Raw genomic sequence first — 25,853 nt, 5'->3', positions numbered from 1 at the left:
CCCTTGGGGCCCCAGAGCATTACCAACAGACAGCTGGTTGGGAGCAGACAAAGAGCAGTTTCCTGCTGGATGCCTGCAGCATATTGGGACTGAGATCCAGGCCCTTCACAGCATGGTAGAGGAAGCCCCTCTCACAAGCACTAAACTTTTCAACTTCTGCTGTTAGGAAGAACACTTGAAAAAAACCATCTGCAAAGCCTGTGTAAGTTTCCTCAACAAAGTGAAATGAGTCAGCTGGAGAAATGTATAACATAACATATAAAAATGCAAACAATTTTCTTCTATTCCCCAAATGGTGCTCAAGAGGTTGTGAGGAAGTTTGCAATTTCTTTTTAAGTCCCCTTAGGAGCCACCAAAAGAAACATTTGGATACAGACCACCAGGAGCTACTCCTACGTGACAGAGGGACCCATTCAGAGGCAGGGTCATTAAAGTGAACATCTCCCTCTCTAATGAAAGCAGCAGGATAGTGTTATCCCATGGAAGTAAATTCTTACCCTTTTGCTTTGTACATCTTTTTTCTCAAGAGCTGAAAGAAAAAGGTTTCACTTCCAACATCCAGGCAGAGAACGAAGGATTCTAATGCTTGCCTCAGCCAATGCACTTTTCACTTTCCTGTTCTTTCTACATTGATTTCCTTTCTTGCACCAATCCTGATCTGCAGAGTGACCTCTCCTTGGGAATAATGAGGATACTCACACATGATGTGCTTTCAACTTCCACAATATAACAATGCTTGGCAGTAATTCACTGCTTTTCATCCACAGATCTCAAATCAATTCGCTGCAGCACTGCATGGAATTGACTTACTTGTAAGACTGAGACAACTGCTTGCTGCGCAATTAAACAACAAAAAAAACCCCAAACAAACAAAAAAAGGAACAAAATAAAGTAGACTTTATTAAAATCCAAACTATTTCCTTCTCCCATGGTGTGATTTTCCTAAAGTGCGATCCAGGCTGCAAATAGGGCTCCTCTGAGCCCCCAGCTACACAACCCAAGCTGCTCATTTGTGGCCAAATGAGAACAGTTCACAGCCAGGTCAGAGCAATACCATCAGAAAGCTCTTCCCTCAGTGAGGTATAACCGTGGCCAGAAAACAGAAGCATTCCTGTGCTCAGTTCTAAACATGGAAGAAATTATACAGCTCCTCCACTGCCTGCTTTCTGAAGGGAAGGCAGGAAGGGAGCCAAGGCAGCTCAGCAGACACCTTCAAGAAAGCAGAAGATCGAGGAGGGGTGGACATGATGCTGGAGCCAGCAGATCCAGTCCCACTCTTCCATGGCAGAGAGGGAGGGCAGCTCTGTGGCTGACCCTGCTGAGGCAGGGGCTTCACCCAAGAGCCTGGGAATGGTCCCAGAGGTGCCCAGAGCCACCTGGGATACTGGCAGCAAGCAACACTGTGCCCACATGTCAGCCACCCCAGGGCACACACCCTGCAGAAATGAACAATCCCAGCTCCTGCTTTTGCACTGGGCTGAGATGCAGAGCTGCCTCTGGCCTCCCTACAGCTGGAAGGAGCATGCAGCAAGGACAAGATCACCACTTCCCAGACACTTACCTAACTACCTTGGTTGATAAGCCAATGTCCTGAGACAGGCAGCCAGGCACCTCACTGCCAGCAGAGCAACAAAGCCCTCCAGAGAATAATTCAGAGTGTCTAAGTTAGGCTCCTGTGACGAATCACAGCCTGTATCTCTCTCTGTGCCGACCACACACTTGAGTTCCTCAGATAAAACAGCTGAAGACAATAGAGAAAGTCACTGTACTATCTTCCCCTGTTCAGCTTTTTTCTTCCATACAGGTCTGAGAAGAGAAAAGTCAGAATGAGCAAAGCAGGCTGCCTGCCCAGTTACGGATGTTTAGCAGCCTTTAAAATGGTTTGGCTCAGAAATTCAGACTATCTGAATTTCTTCTTTCATGTAGCTGTTTTCAATCACTTATTTTGAAGACATCACACTGACAATCCCTGAAATGAACCATTACCCTATTTAAGCCAACTGTGTTCCTCCCATTTCTACTCATACTCACCAGTTAAGTTCTCTGATGCTGTGCCCAGTTCTAAGATCTTGAATTGCTGTTTTTTTCAAACACTCAGTACAAATTTTAAGGTACTAAAAAAACTTTCTACAAATGTAGGGCTTACATTTTCAGAAGTATTCTCTGTTTAGAAAATTCTTCTCTATATTACACTACAAGATGAATTTAAGTTTAATGTTCCCAACTAGGACCACTCATTTATGCTCTGCTTTTGTTCTTTATGAGAAAGTCACTTATTCAGTTTCAGTTTGATTGCCAAACCTGGGTGCTAAACTAACTGGGGTTCCAGCGTTACAAGGGAATGAAGTTATAGCCATGTATTCATTGACTTTTAAAAATCAGTATAAAAATTTTATTAAAATTTTAGAAGTTTTATATAAAAAATTCCTTGCCTTTCAGAGGCAAAACCAAAACATCTTCTGATGCTCGACAGATGGCAGCAGCACACTACCACATGAGCTTAAGAAAGGGTGCAGGATCCCATCTCTTCACACCCTCCCAGGGCAGACACAACCCTCCAGACCAGAGTTATCTCTTCAGGAATGCCATGCCCTTAAGTACAGCATAACCCATCCTCACTCTCAAAAATCCAACTGAATAAAGCAATGCAAAAGGCAGTGAAGCTGCACGCATCGTACACGGCTGCAGTGGTTCCACTTGGTGCAAACATGGGCCTCTGAAGGAACAGGCATCACATTCGTGCTGCAAGGAGTGAAATGTGCTCTTGCTCCACCACAGCTTCGTGGGTCAGCACAAGGGTCATGTCCATCGATGTCCAAGCTGCACTGCTGTGGGACTGGACTCAGCTGCACTCCACCAGGGCAGCTCTGAGGCAGAAATGAGCTCAAGCACTTTGGGGTAGAAGAGAACACAGGGCTGACCTGGGAGGACAGGCAACTCACCTTTTTCCGGAGCTTTTAAGTTATAAATGGAACAAAGAGCAGGATTTGGTGGCAGTGGCAATGTCTGCTCTTTAGGTCTGGCTTTATCCCAGGCATGTCTGGGGAAGTCACACTCACTGCATATGTATGAGGACACATCTGTCACAGCCAGCTCTGCTCCCTCTGCCCTCCCCCTTCCTCTCCCAGCAGCCAGTCCAGCATCACTGGTGCAGCACACATCCCACCAGCACAGCCATAAAACAGGCATCTCCTTTCATCTCCCATAGGCATGGCATCATCTCCTAGCCCAGGACAGAGAGGAGCTGGGGCCAACGCTCCCCTCTGACCCTCCCCTTCTGTCTAGGGGTGAGAACACCTCTTCCCTCAGACACATCCCCAAGGAGCCCCCCAGCCCTGCTCTGTCCTCCGTCGTGGCACCAGCAGGGAGGCTCCGGCAGCACAATTCCCGCAGCGTGGGCACTGCCCGGCGGCTCCGGCACAAGGGCTCAGAGAAGACCAGGGGAGTGCCCCCCATCTCATCAAAGTGCAAGGGATTGTTCCGGGTCCCCGCCACCACCAGCTCCAGCAGGCGGACCACACAGTCTGCAAACCAGTTCTTGAGGCGGAAATAGCCCTCCTGGAAAGAGATCCGAAGGCTGACAGGCCCCGTGGGCATCCGCACGCTCAGGCTGAACAAGCAGTTCCCCTGCGAGCTGTCCCGCACCAAGTAGGTGCCTACAGGCTCCCTCTGGAGCTTGGCATGAGCCTCCCCCACAGACAAGGGGCCCCAGTAGAAGTCACTGGCCTGGAGGATGTTGAGGGATCGCTCCAGGACTTCCCACTCGCAGCTGCGAAACATCCGGAAACGATCGGGCAAGCCGGGCGGCGCGGGGCTGGGGAGAACGCTCCGATGCTGCCTCTGCAGACGAGAAACTGTGCTCTGTGTGTTGTGCAGGTCATCTGGCCTCCCTCTGATCATCTCTCAAAGAGCCCATGAATCCTGGAAAGATGCTGCCTTTACCATGCTTCCTCCTTTGCATCCAGCCTGTGGGACAGAAGGAGAGTGAGGCAAACCAAATACCTTCTTCAGCCTGAGCAAGACACTTCCCAAGGGAAAAAGACAGCAAGAGTACCAAAGAGGGTACCAAGGAGCTATTGCATGTCACCAACCCCCAGCTGCGGGGGGATCCAAGGATATATGTATGGAAAGGGCTCCAGCTGGGTCCCCACCAGCACAAAGTGGCACTTTACAGAGCTCTGCATCCACTGGGTTTCTGTGATTCACAGCCAGGGGCTCCTGCACCTCCTCCAGCAGGCTAGTTTGAACCCAGCAGATCTCAACATTTCAAGACTTGCCCCTGCTAAACGTTCAGAACTCTTCAGAGTGGCCTTGAGATTGGAAATGACACCACAAATCAAAAGGGAAAGACTTCCTAAAGGAGGAAAGTATCATTTACTTTGTCATTCAGTGAAAGGTAGAAAGGTTTCCTCACACTTCTCCAACCCTTTCTCCAACAAAAAGATTGGGAACAGGACTTAGCAAAAGCAGAAATCCCAGGAACCACTCCCTTGTCCCAAGTCATGCCTGTTTCACTATATCAGGAGAAAGCAAAGGTCTCAGATCATGACCTCTTCAAGAAATGTTACACTGACTTCAAGGCTGAGACTACCTTGAATGAGTTCACTTAACGCTGGTACCAGGCACTGCTGATGCCCTTCCAGATTCTTAACTTCTGTTTCTTCCAGAAGGACAACTCCCCCTGCCTGCTGACAACGCTGCCCTCTCGCAGTCACCATCCTCTAATGTAGTGTCATGACCCTGCTCATCTCCTGCACCTTGTTATCGCCAGGCTGTTTTCAGAAATGCACATTTCTGAACCCAGTGTTGCCATCAGCCATCCAAGTCACTTCAATTATATTAAAAAAATACATATTCTAAATGTGTGTGTCTGTATAGGCACAAATAAAAAAACCACAGCCCTAAGCCAGAGGCTCATTCTGTGTGAGAAGCTGAGCTGTAACATACCACTTCCCCAGGCCTGACAAGTCAGTAGCTCGCTGCCAAATGCTGCCCTCGCTCCCTTGACATACTCCATTAACCCAGTCATACTCACTCACTACAGCCATGCTTGGAGCAGAACGGAGTGCTGGCACAGCCTGCAGCAGAGGAAGAGACACACTTCATCTCCAGCAGCCCCCCCAACACAGACTTGCCAGAGCATTGGGGCTCAGGGCTCATATCAGGCAGGCAGCCTCCCAGGGATTGTGCAGGGACCTGTGCTGGGCTTGCTCTGCAGGGAGAGCTTCAAGTTAAGCTTAGCTCCTTGCAAGGTTCCCCTGTCTCACACCCTTTGCCAGCTACTCAAAAGCCTCACAGTCCTTTTGGTGCTGGTGCCAGCTGGGTGGCCATGCTGGTGGCCACACTGTGTGCCCTGGGAGAGGACAAACATCTTTCAAGGGGCACAGTAGTTAGGGAGAGCAGGCAGGCGCCTGGCAGTGCCTTACTAGAGACATCTTTTCTAGTCTAACATCTCTCTCAATACTTAACAGTAATACCAATAATGTAGCTGCCAGGCACGTTTCATATATGGAGCCATAAGCATCCTTTCCAAGAGCAGCCTGGGAAGCTTATCCAGCTTATAGCCCTGTCATTTGCAGTCCACAAGCTGCTAATGTCCCTGGTACTGTTCTGAGTGCTGTTGATCCTGCCCTCTACTTAGTTTCATAGTAGGAGGGAAATTCCGTGCTTAGAGAAAGGTGGGAGGGGTGGGAAGGAGTTAATCAAGTTGGGTTTTTTCTTTTCCATTAAAAAAAAAAAGGCAGCAGTTGAAAGCTGCTCAGACCGTTCAGCAAGTCAGAATAAATCTTATGTGAAGGTGATTTAGTGAGCAGGATGCAAACAAACACAGGCACCACTACAGCAACAAGGGCCATCTATCACCACTGAAAACTCAGCACAGAAGGCACCACAAGGAGTTGCAGCATCTCTGTCCCTCTCCTTCTCTCTGCTGGGTGAAGAAGCCGCTATAGGGCCCTCTGACATCAGCTCCTATAGAAAACAAAGGTCATCCACCAGGTGCCTCCAGGGCTGTGGCTATAACTTCGAAAGGAGTGATAAAGAACCTTCCTAAACAGCAATTTCTCTTGGATCCAAATGGAAATTTTGCCAATTTCACAGGTCGAGATTGGAAATTTAATTCAAGCACGAAAACAGAAGCAGGCAGCTGTCTGTCAATTCCAGGCTAGTTTTAAAAATAACAACAAATATATAATTTGTTTAGGGCTGTAGATTCTGTTTGACAGAAGAAAACCCCAAACTGGTTTGTCCCGGTTTTCAACCTTTAGTCATTCAACCAAGTCCTTTAAGAAAAATCCACTGCTACTAGAAATCTGACTGACTAAGAACTGAGACTGTCATCATTTCAAATTCAAAGTAAATGCAAAAATAGCACCTTGACAATTTGTTCACTTGGTTGAAATCTACATATAGATCAGAGCCTCAGATGGGGAGAATTTGTTTAGCTTCAGTGACCCATTTCCAAGAGGTAAGTGCCCGGCCTGCAGCACAGCATTAGTTACAGTAATATTAGCCCTAGCAGTGCTTCCTGATTCTACCTTTAAGGTTCACTTTTAATGGGTCAACAAGTCCTAGGCGTACATGACCTTCACATCAAGGAGGATGTGCAGACCCAGGATTAGGAATAAACCAAGCCAGGGGTGTAATAAAACATACATGCTTAATTAGTTCTGCTGATTTATCACACCATCATTTTCTTTCCCTCTTTTCCCCTCCAAAAAAACCCCAAAAAACCCCAACGCCCAAACAAGTTACTACCTCCCTACTGCAAGTCAGAACAATGCTTGCAGTCAAAGTAATGTACCCTAAAAAACTGCTGTCCTGCTAATTAAAAGGCTGGATAAATTTTCCCAGACTTTCTGATTTACTTCAAGAGCTTTTCAAAATAAGTGCTCTTGACACAGGGCATTCTGCTTTCCTCCTCACTCACGACCCAGGCAAGGCAGGGTGTTTTATATAAGGAGACAATTCTAGTAAACCAGGGGACTGTATGCAGCGTGTGGTGTCAGACAAGCCAACCCTGCACCCTGGGGCTTGACAAATCTGGCATGCTCAACATCAGCCTCAAGTACTCAGCTATGATGCATCCTTGCACTCTTCTTCCAGTACACTTGAAAAAGCTTACCTCTTTGTCTTTGCCACCCATAGGGATGAGTTTCTGAATGTCAGGACTGGAAGTGGTCCAAATTCAAAAGCTCTGATGTGGCACTTCCCAGTTTTTGCACAGCTTTACTTAAGAGCAAATCCATCCTTTGAAAAGAAAAAGACATCCATCAAGCAGGTGACTAAGCCCATTAGTTTGCTGTAATGTGGATCTAAAATACAACAAATCTGGGGACAGGTTGTTTGTCTCTATCTCTTTGATCTGTGTTACTGTAGAAACATGTATACATGCTATCTTCAGATAGCAACAGAGACAGCAGATTGTTGCTGCTGTTGTTATTATTGCTATTTACAAAGCCATGAACTGATTAGGTCCAGGCAGCTCACAGGTGGCCCAAGGACAAGTGGAAAGACCATAAAGATGCCATCATCTTCTGAAAGCAGGAACCATAAAACCCAAAAATTAAGAGATGATGGCAACAGAAATAAACCTAAGGATTCAGAACAGCAAAGTCCCAACTTGTTCTGAATACAAAACACAACATTTAGAGTATCTAATTTGATACCACAGGTATCCATTCACTGTGACCCAATCTGTTCAGGCCCATGCTCTTCTGCCCTGCTTCCCCAGCTCTCAAGACTTTTACTCCTCACCTTGCAGATGGAAAAGTAAACCCACCGACCTGGTGGAGCAGCAGACCACCACGTGTGCAGTCATGTGTCTCCCAGCAAGCTGAAAAAACAATCCCAGCTTTCTGCACGCCTTTCAGAGGCAGGCCCTGCACAGCTTCACTTCTACCCACGTAACATGACTTCTCTGCACCCTCCAGCCCAGTCCAAACTGGGCACACACCCCACAAGCTACACTGACTTGCCACTAGCAAAACTGCAGGTCCATCCCATTATTACACCTTCCCATTACTGCTCCATTTGGCTTTGTCATCTCCCAGATATGAACCCTGCAGTCCCCAGAGCAGTTAGATGGAGGCTGGGATAATTAGGAAAAGCTCTCCCTAACGTACCCTGCGAGCCCTTGTGACAGAGTCCCTACTGCAGGCAGCAGAGCCGGAGCAGCCATCGCTTGTTTGCACGTCCGCATCCCACAGAAATGCGCTGCCTACTGATTTGTGGCTGGGAAGGCTGCTCCAAAGGAAAGCTTGAGCAAAGGGCTGGAAGAAACCTCCCTGGTAAGAGCCAAGCACGCAGCACTGGGTTTTAATGGTAGGCCAGCCTGGTTGTCAGGCCGCCACCGCCCGCCACACACCGGCACTGGTTGGAATCGCGCTGTCACCGCCACAGTGCATGGTCACACCAAAGCCCCTTGCCATGAGCGCCCTGCCACAGCCAGGGTGACCAGAGCTGATCCAGAAAGGGATCACGGAGGGGGAAGGGAAAGGAGATGCACAGACATGCCAACGAGAACAGAGGGAGCTGTGGTTAGAGGAGGAATGTGGCCCAGCTCAGCCAAGAGGACCAATGTTAATCACAGCCAATTTCTCCAGCACAAAGCAGGCCACGGAGACATTGCAGTTCCCTCTGTCTTTTATGTCATGGCAGTTTGATGTGAGGGTGCCATTATGTCTGACACATGAGAGAATATGTGGGAAAAAAACCAAACCACACCACACATACATACCCCAAACCAAAACTGCATTTCCCTATACAACCAGCATCCAAGGATGCAATATTAAATAAAATAAGCTGAGGCAGCACACACACTGTGGCAGTTCCTATTTCACACAGCAGAGACACAGTGCAGGAAGATCCTGCATGCAGGCTCTGGGAATCAGCAGCTGGACACCTTGCAGCAACACTTGTCTTATCAAACACCCCTGACATTTTGGGTCTGGAGAGCATACTTCAAAACCCACAAATAACTTTGCATGGATCTGATATTATTGTTTGCTACTTCTTAACATAATTTTCTATGACATATGTTTTCTCAATTAATATGGCACTTTGCTGATAGGGGCTGAAAGAAAACCCACTCCAAGAAAACCCACAAGACAGTGTGATGTGTGCCAAATACTCTTCAAGGCAGGAAAGTCTGCAAGCACTTTGACATGTGTTAAGAAAAACCCACCAAGGTGGCAGTTTAAAGGAAAAAATAATTGTCTTTACTGGGCTAACTGAAGAAGCAGGAAGAAAGACATCCATTTTTAGGGTTTCCTCTTCAAGCTTTGGAAATACGATGCACTTTCAGAAATACTTTTAATAAAATAGCCTATTCCTCATCTAAACAGCCCAATGTGAAAATATAATCCTGCAATTTCAGAACAGAGAAGCGTCATCACTTCCCTGAACTCACATCTAAACAGCCCAATGTGAAAATATAATCCTGCAATTTCAGAACAGAAGCGTCATCACTTCCCTGAACTCAGAGGCTGCTCTGCAGTAGCCACAAGCAACTACAGCTTATTCCACAGCAAGTAAAACTACCAAAACTACCATCTGACTTCTGACAGACATCTTCTACTGAAGACTGAATTATCTCTGCCTTCCCCTGTAACTGGGGAAACAAGAAGAAAAAAAAATAGAAAAAGGAAATCAGGAGGAGTTACTACTAAGTTCCAGAGCTGCAGCTGAGCCTATCCTGCTATGGCTTAAGCAAAGACAGTTTTTGCTTGCCTCTGGCCAACAGCATTTTTGGTAAGTGAGAGAAGCCCAGTGGTGTTGCTTCTGACCTTTGCAGTTTCACAGCAAGCAGCCATTCCTGTGAATGTCAGTGCTGCGCAGCTACACAGAACCTCAGCCCTGTGCCTGGCCAGGGAACACAGAATCTGTGCTGCTGCCTTGCCATCCCTCCCTCCACACCACACACTGGCTCAGGAAGCAGCCCTCTGGGAAGGTGGCTGGAGCTCTCCCCACTTTGGGGGCAGAAACAAGGAGACGGGGAGAGAGGACAAGGAGGAAGAAAAAAGAAGCCAAGATAACAGCAGTCCCTCATGTCTCCCTACTTGAAATGCTCTGTCTCATCTCCCTGCTGAGAGGGGGATCAGTGGGAAGGGGGTAGTGATGCCCAGGGCTGCCTCCAACCCATGATGGCTCCTCAGCATTACCAGCTTCCCCCACGCCCAGACCAGCAGCACAGGTACATTTCCTCTGCCTGTCTCTACTAAACTGACTTTGTTCCAGAACCCTGTTTGAGGAAATGAGTAAATCCTGAGACACAAAGGCCATCAGTGGTCCCTGTGCCGACCATGACCACGGCTTTTTAATCAAAACCATCACACTGAGCCTGAAAGGAATTCAAAGAAGAAGCTAACTCTGAGGAATTAGCAGTGTCTGCAGCTAGAGCTGGTTCAGTATCCTTACCAGAACAAGGCTGCTAGAGGAGTCCCAGATGATTAACCAACAGGAGCACAGGGGGACAAGGGAAACACCCTGCTTTGGCTCTTCAGGAGGACCAGCTTCAAAAGATGTGAGGGGCCATTATGCAGCACCAGTTACTGTGCCTTCAGAGCAAAGGGCAAGGGTCAGAAAGCACAGACACACCACAACACTAAGTTTTATAGTGGGGGATTTCCAACACACAACATAAAGAAACTAGTCCTGAGAGTCAAAAGTAAAAACAATAAAAATTTTTAAAAAATTAAGTCATGAAAGGTTATTTAGGAAACCTTAAGTGACAGAGTGTGCAGACCTCCCACAAATGACGGCACAGAGATGCTGCCTGAGGCTTGGGGGACAATACAGGACACACTGCAGGTATCACTGTAGGTGCAACAGCTGGCAAGGGCTTCTGCTGTGGATCAGAGACATCAAACACACACTACAAAACCACAGTCCCTATTCAAATCTCTCTACAACCTCAATAACCCTTCAGAAGATGAAAAAATAATCCTGGAGGAGCCAATATAAAGGAATATAAATTATTGACGGTAGGGAACAAATTTATATGAGGATGGCTGTCACAAAACTGGGACAGTAGGTGGCCAAGATAAACAAAACAAAACCCAGAAAACATATGGCATTTCCAGTTTATCAAAACCAGAAAACCTCGGGGGAATCATTTAGTTGAGTGAGATACCAGCTAGTGGGGACAGGGACACTGCAGAAAAGTTACACAAGCAAGCAGGTATTATTTTTTTCTTGCACAGGATGTTGAGGAGATTTCCCAGTAGTTAAAGCTGATTAACCTGAAAGGAAAAAAGAGAGTGTTCTATCAGAAGAGACAGGGAAAAGTGATATTAAAGCAGAAAGCTAGCTGGGCACAGTGGACTATACCTACAGATTTGGAATTGGAAGTGGATGGTTGAGATACAAAGAGAAGTGCTCTCTCAAGCAAATCAGCTGCATTAGCAATTGCCAGAGTGCTGCAAGTATTGGAACGAACATTTTTTGACACGTGCTGCTAAGGCAGGAGCAGCACAAGGCTACCTGGTGTGGGGGGAGAGCCAGCCCCCAGGCAGAGTTCCCCATCAGGCAGATGGCACCTGAAGAAGCAACAGATGACAGGACACACTCTGTTCTTCCCCAGAGCAAGTCAAAAAGCAAGACAGCTACATGAGCTAAAGAGCCAGCAGCACGCCAGGACCTGGACCAGCAGATGGGCAGAAGGCATGGGGCAGCCATACCACAGGGTGAATGGAAGAGGGCTGGCCAGAGGAAACCAAGACATTTCAGCCCCTGCACATCTGGTCACCTCTCTGCCACCCTCCCAGCCACTGCATCTTCCCCCTGGTTTGACTCAGCCCACTTTGCAGAGCATCCCACCTCACTCCTCAACAGGCTGGTGGGTACAAGCAGCCCAAAGGTTCCCGCATCTTTTATGCGAGGAGCTCCCTCCCCCCTGACTGTGCAAACTCACAGGTTGACCCAGGTCTCTTCCTAGAATTGTCTCTCCATCTTCAAGCTGTCATTACCCACAACACCCCCAAGGCTTAACCTTGCTCCCCAGCAGGCAGCTCACAGCCTCGTGTTACTTAAATCTAGGCAGCCAACTCAAAATAGTGAGCCCTCTCCATCGCCTTCCCAGGGTAAACAGTGACAAAATCACTTCACTCCCTGCAGGACAGAGAAGTCAGAGGTCATTAAAAATTCGTCAGCAGGAAAGCAGCAGGAGGTCAGGCAAGACTCTGTCCTGACACACGCAAATGCACGCAGGCTTGTGGAAAAACCAGCTGGGTCTATCTTTTCAAGAGCAATAAATTAAGTGGTGCAGCTGACCAATGAGCCAAGTAACAGTGCTGAGGGTTCATTAAGGAAAGCTCCAGCTCTGAATGCAAAAGCAGTCATTTAAAAACCAAGAGGCAAGCGGGACTAGAAGGGTGCAAAATGGATGGGAACGTAACAGTAATGTCACCACCTGAGAGAATACAGTCAGTTCTAGTTACCTGAATAAAAACACACAGAGCTGAAACAAAGAGGGTAGGCCTAAAGATGGGTAATAAGAAGTAACACATAACTGTACGGAGAGAGACTGGAGAAATTTCTTGCTCAGTTTAGAGAGCAGATATATATACAAGAGGATGCCAGAGAAAGATACAGTACAATCAGGACATTCTTTTTGTATTCTTTCAGAAAAACCAGATGAGAGGAAGTTCAAAGGTGACCAAGATTGAAAAGTAACTAATTTTAAAACTCATAAAAGAAAAAACTCCAATCATGTAGACTGGGGAAAGTGAGAGAGCTGATCTGAGAAGTCTCATTTCTCTTCTCTCTCAAATGTCTTTGCTTTGTTTCTATGCTGTACCCACCACGTCATGCTTTAGTAGACCTTAAGCAGAGGAATCCAGCAGCAAAGGGCTGGGTTTTTGAGCTACACCTTTTTAAGTCACCTCTTAACCATTCAAACCTGACATAACACTAAGGGGAGCCCAGCACAAGGCATAAATGCCCTTTGTGCAAAACTGAAGTAATAAACAAGGGCATATGAAGTCAACATGAGGAATCAACTATGGACCTGCTGCAGAGTTAAAATAGCTCTGTCCATGTTTTCCTCATTCTTTGATGACTAAAAAGAACAGCATCTCTTCTTTGAATCTGCTGACTTGAATATCAGCATGCCCCCTAGACAAACAGCAGATTTCAGTCTACTGCTAAAACAGTAAATATTTTTCCAGCTCCCTGCTGACTTGAATATCAGCATGCCCCCTAGACAAACAGCAGATTTCAGTCTTTACTGCTAAAACAGTAAATGTTTCTCCAGTTCTGACTTCTCTCCTTCCACACCACAAAATCTCACCAGAAAACAAGGAAGAACTAAAATATGGATAAAGAACAACACTGTGGTCTGTCAAAAAACATAAACAAACCATTCCTGCACACAATCAAACCTGTGCTCATCACCACTAGTGTGCCAACCAAGGCAAACTTATGCTGAATCCCCTTGCTTCAGCAAGGCACCTTCAGCAGGGTGTGCAGAAGCCCAGCTACACAGTACAGACTGCAGATATCTGGCATTTTCCAAGGGCTAACAGCCACACTCATTTTCTTAGCTTTAGCTTAAGTTTCCAAATAAGCTTTGCTACTGAGGAAGTACGAAAGTAGATCCAAACTGTTTCTGAACTGCAGAATAACATACATGCAAAAAACTCCCTCGTTGCACAAGTCATAGTCTGAAGTCAAAATTTTTCTTCAGCATTTGCAGGGAGTGAGGGGAAGGACAAAAACCATCTGCAACAAAAGCAACTGAATGCTGCCAGCTTAACTCAATTTTGCCAGTCACTGCTCCAGTACAAAGCTAAAGGAGACCATCTGCAAACTTAACAGCGGCACCGCTTGATTCTTCCCCTGAACTTTGCATGTGTTTGTGAACAAGCAGAAGCACACAAAGTGCAGGAGGAGCAGGAAGGGAGAAGGCAGAGAGAATGTGCATTATCAAAATACCTTGAGAGCGGTTCTTGGAAATGTGCAGCCTGCAAGCCTGTATCAGACACTCATTTCCTGTGAAGTGCACACAGGCCTTTTCAATTCTCCACTGAAGAGGATGAAAATAAGGGGCAGCTCTGAACTCTCCAAAGACAACATAAACCAGCATTTAACCATTCTACTAAAACTGAACTTACATTTTCACACTCTTAAATACCTATTGAACAGAATCATTGAGTTCCAGAAGTTTAAAAACTAGGATTTTCTACACCTCTCACTTCTAAATCTTAACTTGAAATCTTGCACTTGGTGCGGGGCGGGGGGAAGAATTCTACTGTCATTTTGATCACTCACTAACACAAAGTCACCAAATCCTGCTACAGCAAACAGCACTGCACCTTTTTTTTAAAGGCTGAGACTGATTTCAGCAAAATGGTGAGCTAATAAATACCTTACTGAGGCAGAAGGATGCAGGACGTGCACAAATGCAAACCAGAAGAGTAAGTTGTAATGAAGTAGACTGACAGGATAAAAGGGGATAAGTTGCTATCATACCTGACTCTGCCTCTACTTACATGTAATCAAGGATCTAATTAATGTAGCATTTAGTTGCATTATTTTAAATAAATATGCCTCCTAATGACATAGATGCTTAACACCTTTCCTCTCTAAAAAGATATGGTTCCTGTATGGCTTGCTCAGCTCTCACACCATCCAAATCTTAAATTAGAGATGCATGTGCCTTCCTCTCCCATCTTGAGAGCTTTTGGCAAGCACCAGCAGCTGAGGTCTGCAGCGGCCTGGAGTAACAGCTCAGGAACACACCACCTCCCCACAGCTTTTATTAATCTAACCACAGTATCAACCTGAACCAAATGATGTCATATTTAAGTATTGGCACTATCTCTTTATTGCTGACCAAACCAAGGTTGGAGAAATCAGGACAGAGAAGCCTTTGGGTGGCAAGGGGAGAGTGGGTGGCAAGGAGCTGCAGGGAAAGACTAGGAGAAAAGAGCAAAACATTCCCAGTGGGGACAGAGAAAAAGAGAAACAAGGGAAAAAACACAGCTCTTTAGAGCACATTTTCTCCTTTGTTTCTCAGCAATGCAACCACAGTATTAGTGACAGAATTAAGAATTTACACCACCCAACCCCAGCTCTATCCTTGCGCAAACCGACCACCAACTTCACAGAAATCCCAGCTGCACTGAGGAGGGTGAGAGGCACTGGCTGCATGTTTGAAGCTGTCATCTGGAAACTGAATTTGGACCTCTCTGAACAGGCACAGAGTGGGGACAGAGACACACACCTGGGAGGATCTGAAGAATCCCAGTGCTCCTCTATTCCCATTCTTGGGGACCCTAGCACAGTTTACCTGTGTCTTCCAACATAATCTTACAGAAAACCCCTGTGTTGCCACTCAACCCCACTACATTTAAGTAAGTGATAAGCCAGGCTATTAAAGGACATGCAACATACAGAATACTAACAAGGAGCACAGAAATAACAAAGGCCCAGATCCCAGTTTAACTCAGGAAAACATGGGAACCTGTGTGGGAGGCTGGCATCCCAGTAATCCTGCGGGTTTGTGCCCAAGAGCCTTCCCCTCTGGAGGGAACAAAAATCCATACTTCAACGACTATGTTTTAAATCACATACCCAGCAGAATCACTCATGAACACAGAAACAAAGCTTGGCTTCATCTGCAGCGACTGGCCACATTTCCTAGTAACTCGATTCAACTAAAAGCAACATTATGTGATAATACAGCCTCAGTCTCACAAACTTCTGTGCATGTGCATGACTTTAGAGCACATGACCATTGCCTGCTGTGACCGAATGGGCCATTTGACATTCACACAGGATCTGAATTGCAGTTGCAGTTGTTTGGAGAAAGAAGATATGCTTGCATACCTTCTTAAGGGCACAGTCAATAGAGAATGAAGCATCAGGAAACTAGTTATTTCTGATTCCACCCTATTTCACAGAGTTGAGTATGGTCAACATGTGATTGGGTTTTTCATTGAAATTCTCTGAGAGCTGCAAGGACTAGAACTAGTAAATGGCACTGTCTGGACCACATAGCCCTAAATAGCAGCTTGCTAACAATACTCTTTACCCTCAACTTTCCAGAACAATGGTCAAGCCACATCCCCCTTCTTCACCATGTAGGAGAAGAAAAAAGCCAGGGACATTAACTTAGCATTCTTGAGTTCTTCTCAGCTACCTCTGGGATTCATCCAGATCCGGTTTCCAAGTTTCTATTAAGCAAGAAGTAATACACACTTAAACTAAATTTTTAAAAAAGAAAAAAAAAAAAAAGAAAGAAACCTAAGAGTAGCATGAGCTGAGGTTTACGTGGTAACCATTCCAAAATTCTCAGTAACAGCGCGTGCGTTTGTGGGAAAAAGTGAGTAGCAGATCCTGCATGGCTGTGAGCACCATGACTCAGATTGCATAAAGAAGGAGGATTTAGCGATAACCTTTGCGATGAGCCTTTTCATGGGCGCGCAGCACCGACCTTCTGAGAACCGGCAGGTGTGAGGCTGCGCGCTGACTGTGCCAGGTCCGGAGGATGGCGAGTTCCTCCGCCCTCCAAGGCAACCCCAAACGGGCATGTACGCCCCCGGTTCACAGTCACCCCACTTCCATGTAACGCCTTCGCTTCTGGCAGGCTTTTCCAGCTAACACTAAGTGTAACACTCTGAGCATCGCTTCTCCAGGGTTTTGTGAAAGAAGAGCTGTGAAGACCAAGTTACCAGGACCTGTGCGGCTGCTTCCCTACAGACCCATCTAAGACATTACATAATTTGCAGGTTTCACTTTAAAAGAAACATCTCCCTGCCCTGACGCTGTGAGGAACACCTTGATAGCAGGACAGTCCCCATGGAGCGTCCCAGGCTGCTCCCAGCGCCCCGCCGCCACCACAGTACAGCACATGTGTCCCTTCAAGCGCGGCAGTGAGATGCCAGCACCCCAAATCTCCCTCGACTCCTCGGGAACAGCCCCCCAAGCCCCAACACGCTCCTTCTTCCCAGCCCAGAACGGCCCCAACGCCCCCAGCAGCCAAATCAGCGGGGGCTGCAGCCCCTCGCAAGCCAAGGGGGGATCGGAGCAGACACGCAGACGGACGGACAGACAGACTCCTCGCAGCCCGCCCCCCAAAAAGGCCGTTTCCAGTTAACGCGGCACAACTTACTCTCGGCACCTCCGGGGCCACGGGCGGGCGGCGCTGCCTCCGGTGCGAGCGAGCGAGCGCTCCGTGCCGCGGCGACAGCGGCGCTGCCTGGCCCGGCCCCCGCCGCTCTCCCGCCCCGAAGCCGGGCCCTCCTCGGCCCCGGGGCGGGCGGGCGCCGCGGCGGCGGCTGCGGCTCGGGGGAGCAGAAGGGAGGGGAGAGGTAGGAGGGGAGGAAACCCCCAAAATGTTTCTTTTCCGAGGAAGGAGCCACGGGGGGAGGGGAAGGGGAGGGGTTTCTCCCTCCTCCACCACGCCGTCTTTCCACGGCGTGGCTCTTGCAAGGGGAAAAAAAAAAAAAAGTAAAGAAGAAAAAAGTTTGGGTTTTTGTAAAAGAAAACTTGGATGGATAAGGGAGAGAGAAAGGAAAAAATGAAAGGAAAAAAAAGGGATGCTGTGAAAGCCCCTCCGCCGCAGACTGGCAGAGGAACCCCACCGGGAGGGCACCGCAGCATCCGCCAGCCCCGGGACCCGCCGGAGCCACGTGTCGCCCCGGGGAGGCGGCGGCCCGGCCGGGGTTCTGCCCCTCCTCCCCTCCCTCCCTCTCCCTCCGGCATCAGCCACCCTGCGGCGCGGGGCTGGGGCAGCGGGGCTCGCCAGTTCTGGGCAAGGGGCAATGTCCAGGGCCGGGGGGGGCGGCGCTGAGGGCTCTTTACACCAGCGGAAAGCAGAGCCTGCGCCTGACCTTCACTGCCAGAGTTCTCGTAGCTCCTCTCGGACACTGCAGGAGCTCTCAGAAGGACACCGGGCACCCTGGAAGCACAGCGTGTGTGCCAGGGTAATACGCATTTAAGGAGCGTGCCCCGAAACGCGCGCTGTTGCCTTGGTGGGTCAAATTAAAATACTGGAAATCATTATTTCCAGTTATGATATGAAATATAAATAGTGCACCGCATGGTGCATCCTGTAAGCATATTGCTGTTCAGAGAGAATAGATGTGATAGAAGAAACGCGCGCTGTTGCCTTGGTGGGTCAAATTAAAATACTGGAAATCCAAGTTTATCCAAGATAAACTTTGGAATTCAGTACAAACTTCACAGTTTAAAGGCCTAACCTGTAATGAAGCTATGATTTGATCAAGTAATCAGAGCTCTCATTCACCTACATACTTTCTTTAGATGCTACACACATTCCCTAGTGTGTGCATACCAGGTGAATTGCCCTGTTGAAAAAGCTCTATACAAACCCCAAACCAGATGTGTTCTGGCTGCTCTGTACCAGCCTAGTGATGCAAAGCAGCTGCAATTCCAGCTTGAGCAGCAGACTAAAAGCTTTACAGCTGCTTGGCATTGCCAGGGAGCATAAAGCAGTCAGAAACACCACTGAATCTGATCCTCAGCCTTGCCAGAAGTTCCACTGAGTGTTGAGACATCAGTTCTTGTTTTTTTCTTTCAACCAAGCATGAAGATATTGCTGACCACAGAAGAATTTCTGAACTTCCATAAGAATCTGGGCAAAGCACTTTATTCTTTTTCAGAGCAGCTTCAGTGGGAGGACCTGCCGCTGGAGCTCTAAATCACAGCAGGAATGAAGTGCTCATCTGTTCCATTTTTGGTTTTTAAGTAGGCTTGTCACACTTTTCTTTGTATTTTTGGATGGCAGCTTCAAAAATATCCTGTGGTTTGCTTTACAGTTGCCTAGTAGGGAGTCTGTTTCCCTCTGTGGATATTTATAACATTTATTGGGTGACTTCATAGACTCTTCCAGCCACCTTGCCTTAATGTTAAAAGGCCTGGTCTAATTCTACCTTTTCTTCTTCTTCTTCATCTTTGCCTGTGAAAAGTTAACATCCAGCCTCACTGCTCCGAGACTGTCTGTTCATCCTTCTCTCATCCACTTGAAAGTGTGACCTGGCAGCATTACAGCTGAAACGTATTGCAGCAGTCATCTTCAGCCATAAAAGCCAGCGAGACATGTCACAGTGGCACCATTGACCACAGCTTTCCAAAGCTCAGATGTGAACCACAGGGTCCAAAATGTCTTCAGGATCAAGGTACCTCTGAGGTGGCTTCGTTATAGGTGGAAAATACAAGGATGCTGAAATAGCTTGTGTCCTGTGCCTCCGTGAAGGAGTGGAAGGCAACCACCTGAAAGGCTTTGTGTAATGACAGTGAGAATACAGGCAGGCTAATTTGAGCACTGCCCACTGCTGACTCTCTGCAAAAAGCAGGATCCCTCCTAAAGACAGTTTTTGAGATGCCCAGGATGCTGATGACAGCGTGACAAGGAATAGCTCCCAAGAAGGTGCTAGGATTTGTTCTTAGGATTTACAAGTTTTATCCTACCTCTCATTTTTTCCCCTGCACATGGATACATGTACCCTCACTATCCCCAATGCTAAAACTTGAAAGCACATTAAACATGAAAGCATTAATTGATAGAGCTGCTGACAGAATTAACCATTTCCAGAGAGTTTTGTCTGAAGTGCTGCTGCTGAGAGCACTAGGTCTGAGTTCATTCTACCTTTGGATCATAGTTCTACTTTGTGGTGTTTCTCTGCTTGTTCTTCAGCAACCTCCAAGTCTTTGGTAAGTTCCAAGATGTTGATATCCAGCAGCCCAAGAGCCAGTAATGCCCTAACACCTTCACTCCTTCTCAGCATGCAGATTCCTTACATCTTGCATAAGGCAGAAGGAGCCACAGTCTGCATATTTACTCCTGTCACTTTGGGAGGTGTGGGAAAACGAACGGTATTTTGGGGCAGGTCTCATTGCAAACTACTGAATAAAGATGGGAAAGCAAAAGGCAAACATTGCCTCAGAGGAAGGGAGAGGATAATATGATGAGGGAAAAGAACTGGTGATAATGAAACGCTGAAAACCTGCATAAGAAAGGAAAAAAGATACCAAAAAACCAAAGGAGAAGAACATGGAGGGCAGAGAGGAGGGAAGGTGAGTGAACACATTAAATCATCCAGTACTGACTTGCCCTTCAGGTTTGCAGACCTGTGTGTGGAAGCTCAGCTGGGGTTGGAACACCAATTCCACATCACAGGAATCAGGATCTCAGTGCCTTTTATGGGCCCCCACCAGACCCAAACGTGCTGTTGCCCACGGTGTGGACACTGACTTTCTGGATGGGATGTTCACAGGAATCAGGATCTCAGTGCCTTTTACGGGCCCCCACCAGACCCAAACGTGCTGTTGCCCACTGGTGTGGACACTGACTTTCTGGATGGGACAAGAGTAGGCTATGAGACTGCCCTGACAATGTAGCTGACCAAGTGACCAAGTGGCCCAGACATGGAGCCCCAAGGCTGGGGGATTCCTGCCAGGTGGTTAGATGGGAAGGAAAGGGAGAGAAGAAAGCAAGGGGAAGACCTGGGTACCCTGGGTTGAGAGGTGATGCAGGCAGTGCCTGAGATTTTGTACAGATAGGAGGATGGAAGGATGCTTGTGGGGTGGATAGGAAATGACTGCCACCATCTCCTTATGTGCTGAACATCAAACCTGCAAAGAATACAAAATATACAACGCATTCAGTCTTAGGTAGTTTTTCCCTTTTGACCTTTCCTCCCCTTTTGAGATGGTCTCTCTCTTAACTTGCTAAAAGCCTCCTTTTAGGAGATGCTAACAGCAAAGCATGAAGAAGGAGAAAAAAACCCAATACCACAAAAAGAGAAAGCTAGAAGGACTAAACCAACACACAAAAATCCCCCAACCCTGTTCCTCTGCTCCCCCAGGAAAAAAAAACAAACAAAAAACCCCAAAAAAACTAACCAAACAAAAACAAACAAACTCCTTCAGTGGTTTAGAGCGAGCAGGGGCTGGTTTTGTTCCCCTCTTACAAGAAAAATTAGCACAAGTAGTGGCCCCTTTGCATGAAGCGGTGGCAAGGCCCCTCCTTCCTCTACCAGAGCTCGGCTCTTCTCAGTAACGAAGAGAAATTGCTTTCCAGGAAAGCGAAGGTACAGGGGCAGCCCGGAGCGCGGTGACCCAGCGCGGCTGCGGGGAGCCGGGCGCTGCGGCTTGCGGGCTGCCAGCCCCGGCACGGAGCGGCTGCGCTGCCGTGCCCGGCCGTGCCGCGTGTCCCGGGCCATGGATGGAGCGAGGGCAGCCGGAGCCCGTGCCCCATGCGCCTTCGTGCCCGTCTGCAACACCCTCTGCTGTGGCGGCTTTGCCCCGCAGAACACGAGTCCTCGCTTGCTGCCAGTCCATGCCCCTGGGTCACTCGAGGGAGGAAGACCCAGCAGACCCTTCTGCGTTTTCCAACAAAGCATCAGGCTGCATAATCTGGAAGGTATTTAGGTCAGGTTTGAGCAGCTGCAGTCTTTTATAACTGTACAGCAAACCACTCCCTCACCTCTGAGTCTATATGTCAAATACCCTGGAGCAGTAGAGGACAATCTGGGATGGGGGAAATGAGGTACCAGCCTTCCACAGCGCTGGACTCAGCTGTGAGCTGGACTCAGCTCCTTGAGGCTCTGTGGCCACATAAATCCATGACCAGCCCAGGTGACTTCTCCCAGCATTGCCGCCCAACAGACACAGAGGTGGAAACTCAGTTAAGGATTTCATTGTATCCTTGAGGTCTCTTGCCTCTCCTTGTTATCCCACATTTACAAGACATGTTACTGAAGGCCAAAATGTGTGGATCTTGCCCAAAATCCCTTTGGTCAGAATCCTTCAGTTGAAGAATGTAGCTCAGTCCTGCCCATGCTTTCTGAGACTTGTCCCTCCCGCACTGAGGCAGATGGTGAACCCCTGAACCCCATTCACAGGACACAGGCACCAAGTTCACTCACTTCAGGCATTTCTCCAAAGCAGACAAAAACAACCGGGGGAGGCTGTTTGCAGGGAGTGATCCGAGACAGAGACCCCATAGCAGAAAGGTCCTGAGTCTGTTGGACCTACAAACAGGGGCTTCCTCAGCTGAGGAAACCAAGCCTCTAAATGAAGTAAAACAATGTAAAATGCTAAGAGTATAGATATGGACTATAATTTTGGGAATGGTTGCAGCAAAACCATTTCAGGTTGGTACCATCTGACAGCAGTGCCTATTGCAGTAGACTAATTTCCAGACCACTCTGCTTTCCACTCTGCTTTCCAGATGATCACAGGACAAAGAACTCTGTCACATTAATCATTGTTGTTTTGTTAAACATCCCATCTTCATTAAAAAACTGCCAATGGTTGGAAAGCTGTCAGCACCCTAAGTAAACCCCTGAAGTATTTAACTCCTTTCTCCATTATCTCCTCTCTGGACTGTTTCTTCTTGTGCCATTGTTAGGCAGTGTGACAATAGGAGGAGCAAAAATGCAATGCTACATTGGTATTCCAAGGCTTTGATCATGTTGGTCCTAAATGCTTCTCTCTCATAAACAGGTCTTAAAGCTCTGCCAGGAAGCCTCTCCAACTAGTTCCCTTCCTCATTGAATCACAGCTGTCAAAACTGGGAATTCTTTCACACCAGTAATCACCTCCATGGAATTAGCAGACACAATATAATCTCCTGCAATATAATCTCATTACACCTGTTCCACATTCCCTGCTTATCCATCGGAGAATGGAATTAGCCTTTCTGACTGCACTGGGAGCTCATGCTCAGCTGCTGCTCTGCTGTGAGTCAATCCTTCACCAGAGCCACTTCTTCCACAGCCAGATCAAAAGTGTGGCCCAGGTGGAGTAAGGGGAGTTTCAAAAACCTCCCTTATATGCTTGTATCAACTTTAATATTTTGACACTTGCTACCTAGTCAGTTCTCAGTCCGATTACTACAAAATGTGTTAATTTGGTATCATTCCAGTATTTTAAAAATCAAAACACAGTGTAAGAGTGTATCAGTTTCCTTGCTGGAGAGCTATTACTTCAACAGTTTTTACTTTTGTCAGCCAAATCCATAACCCAAATCTATAGCTTGCATCTCCAAAAGTTCCCAAGCAGTATTATAGATTCTTTTCCATAAACACATGAAACTTAGTGTTAACCAGAACTTTTCCCTTGTTTTTAAATGAACCTAGTATGTGCTATTTCCTTATTCTGTCTGAGGTCAATAAGGAGTTGTTAGGCCTGTAATTACAAGTGTCAGATTACTTATGGTTTTCACTATTATTTCATCTCAGCCTATGGGGAATCTGCCAAATTTTCCAAGTGAAAGATGGTTAAATCAAGACAAGAGCTGGAGAGAAACTTCTCTTCTTCTCCTGCCACTTCATACATTAAAATAGGGGCATGCTCTAAAGGTGGGTTTTGTAGAGATCTGGAGAGTAGCTCACCCCGCAAGTTAATCTAAACAGGCCCAGGGGATGGGAACCAGCAGAGACTCCTGAATCTGTCCCAAATATAACAGACTTTCTGATTAAGGAGGAAATGGAAAGCTGAGACTGGAAAGAGTTTATTTGTATGATGGGTGCTCATATATAATTTATATGCAATAAATGTTTCTAGCTATTTCATTAGCTGCAAATAAAGTGATACAAATGTGCACCACTTGGACCTGATGCATGGTGTGTGCCTGGGGCTGCTTCCAGCTGAATGGTGCTGGTTCATGTGGGAATGATTTAACACCCCAGCAGCCCCACTACCCAAATTATGCTGCAGGTGAATCCCTGAAGTAGATGCACTTCCCTTTTCCAACTACTCATTGCTTGGCTTAAAACAAAGATTTCCATTTAAATTATCATATTGGCCTCAGACTGTAGTGGGTAAAGAGCCAGCATCTCTTTGTCTCTCCCACCTTCTGCACAGCTGGAGAGCCCTGGAAAAACTGAGTTTAGCTCAGTTGGTTACAGCATGATGCCAATAAACAAGGAACACAACAGATCTGGAGTAAGGGGGAGAAACCAAGCCACCACAGCATTAGTTTTGCACTCAATATGTAAGCAACTTTTTCAGTCAGAAATTAACATGAATTAAATTCAACAAGAAATTAGGGAAAACCAAAGAAAAAGTACACCACACAAGGTACCTGGATGAGTCTGTTGCTGTTGAGCAGAGCCCAGAGATCGTGGGATGATATCCTATCCAAACTCTTCCCACCTGGGGAGCTCATTTAAACCCTTGAGATGTGCTGGGACCATCTCCAAGGCAGGCAAGATTTGTAGATGGAGCTCAAACTAAAGCCTGTGAGCCAGCATGTTGGAACTGCTTGCATAATAATATGCTTGCCTGTGATCACTTTTATTTTCCTGTCTACTATAGATTGCAGCATATGCTCACAATATGGGGCTTTATACAGAGGTGTGTCCTCTGTATATCCTCTGAAAGAAATCAGTTAAGCTAGCAATAGCATGTTTGGTTTTTTTATTTGTATAACTGCACAAGAGAAATTGGGGTACAGCACTATTACTAATAAATCAACATAAATAGATCAATATGTCAGTACTTCAGTGCTTGAATCCAACCAGCTATGGGGAATTTGTCCCCTGGTAGCAATCAATCTGCTGTACTTAAAGTTTCCTCACCAGATCTGCAGCTAGCACAAACTGATCAATGCTGTTCCAAGTCAGTGGAGCATAACAGCTTTGCATGTCCCAGTGTTCACCCTTGCAGGTCTCCTGCTCCTTTGCAAGGACACAGAGGTTAAATTACCCTTTGCTAAGCACATGGGATATCTCACACTAACTCACAGTTCTTTACTCAAAACCAGCCTTTCTTACCACCAATCCAGTGTAGCCCAGCCAACACCTCAGCACCTTTCCAGGTGGAATCCAGTTTGGTCCTCCACGAGCAGCAATTCCACTGCAGTGGCCTGTGGCACCCACTAGAAGTAGATGCAGCAAAATGAATTCTGTGAGCCATCCCAATTCTGCTGTGCACCCTGCATAGGGCCCTCCCCCAGGGGGTTTTCCAGGCTGTGCTGGGGGAGATGCACAGTCTGGTCAGATGTTGGGCTGCTCTTTTAGAGGGGTGAGTAGCATTGCTAGAGAAGGTATGAGGACAGCTCAACAATCTGCCTTTGGCTAATAGGGTGACACTCCTGCCACTGAGGGGAGGGTACAGAGCATATCCCAGTGCAATCTTCTCTGCTAGGAGCTCTATCTGAAATCACCTACCCCCAATCTTTTCTGTGAGGAATGCTTCCTTTCCCATCAGGTGGCTGCTGATGGAGCCTCCTACCTGAAGTGATTTAGGATGCAGGTCACAGGAGTCCAATGTCACTAGGGAATGCATTATTCCCACCTGAGTCCCAGAATAATCTCTGTGATCCAAGGCAACAAGAGCCCAGATCCTACTGGCTGCTGGAATGGGGGAGAGAACCCAGTGTGGTGGTCCAAGACCTGTGGGTGGTGATGCATCTACTTCCAGGGCAAGCATTTACAGCAGGATCCCAGGATTATCCCAAACAAGGCTTGTGCCCAAAACCTGGCATTAGGCAGAGGTCAGGTAGAGCTCCAGCATGTAGCTCTCAGGGGATGTTCCTTGTGGGTACAAGTTCTTGGAGGTGAAGTTCCCCATGACCCAAGCATGGGTGGTAGTGAAGGCCTGGGGACAATCTGTGCTATGCTTGCATGGCTGGCTGGACAACACCACCACCTTCAGTGGGCTCATTTCACTGCTCCCCAGAAGTGGGTCTGGCTCATGAGTGGCAAGGGATTTTCCTGGACATGACCCATTGTCCCACCAACCACTGGAGTGTGTGCCAACAGTCCACATAACTTCTCGTGGCACAGAGTCCTCTTCCTCATAAGTCATGCCACAGACTGAAGAACCACAAGCCTAGCAGCAGCCACTGCCTAACAATCACACTGCCTAACAATTACACT

General features: G+C 47.3%; 1 protein-coding gene across 4 annotated transcripts; it reads right to left on the bottom strand.

Moving 5' to 3' along the window:
* Window positions 1-2,169: 2,169 nt before the first annotated feature.
* Window positions 2,170-24,091, bottom strand: LOC120510073 (suppressor of cytokine signaling 1-like). 4 transcript variants are annotated; one of them, XM_039725491.1, is made up of 3 exons: window positions 24,056-24,091; window positions 7,124-7,248; window positions 2,170-3,966 (listed from the first exon to the last, which is right to left on the bottom strand). In XM_039725491.1, exon 3 carries the CDS (start codon window positions 3,898-3,900, stop codon window positions 3,217-3,219), a length of 684 nt encoding a protein of 227 aa, XP_039581425.1. In that variant the 5' UTR covers window positions 3,901-3,966; window positions 7,124-7,248; window positions 24,056-24,091; the 3' UTR covers window positions 2,170-3,216. The 4 variants fall into 4 exon arrangements, with proteins under 4 accessions (XP_039581425.1, XP_039581422.1, XP_039581423.1 ...); XM_039725488.1 differs by lacking the exon at window positions 24,056-24,091 and adding an exon at window positions 17,114-17,237; XM_039725489.1 differs by lacking the exon at window positions 24,056-24,091 and adding an exon at window positions 16,436-16,657.
* Between the last annotated feature and the right edge of the window lie 1,762 nt (window positions 24,092-25,853).

The sequence above is a fragment of the Passer montanus genome, unplaced genomic scaffold, assembly GCF_014805655.1.
Source record: "Passer montanus isolate IOZ18808 unplaced genomic scaffold, ASM1480565v1 scaffold55, whole genome shotgun sequence".
Lineage (NCBI taxonomy): Eukaryota > Metazoa > Chordata > Aves > Passeriformes > Passeridae > Passer > Passer montanus.
This window is presented reverse-complemented; position numbering and strand designations above follow the sequence as displayed.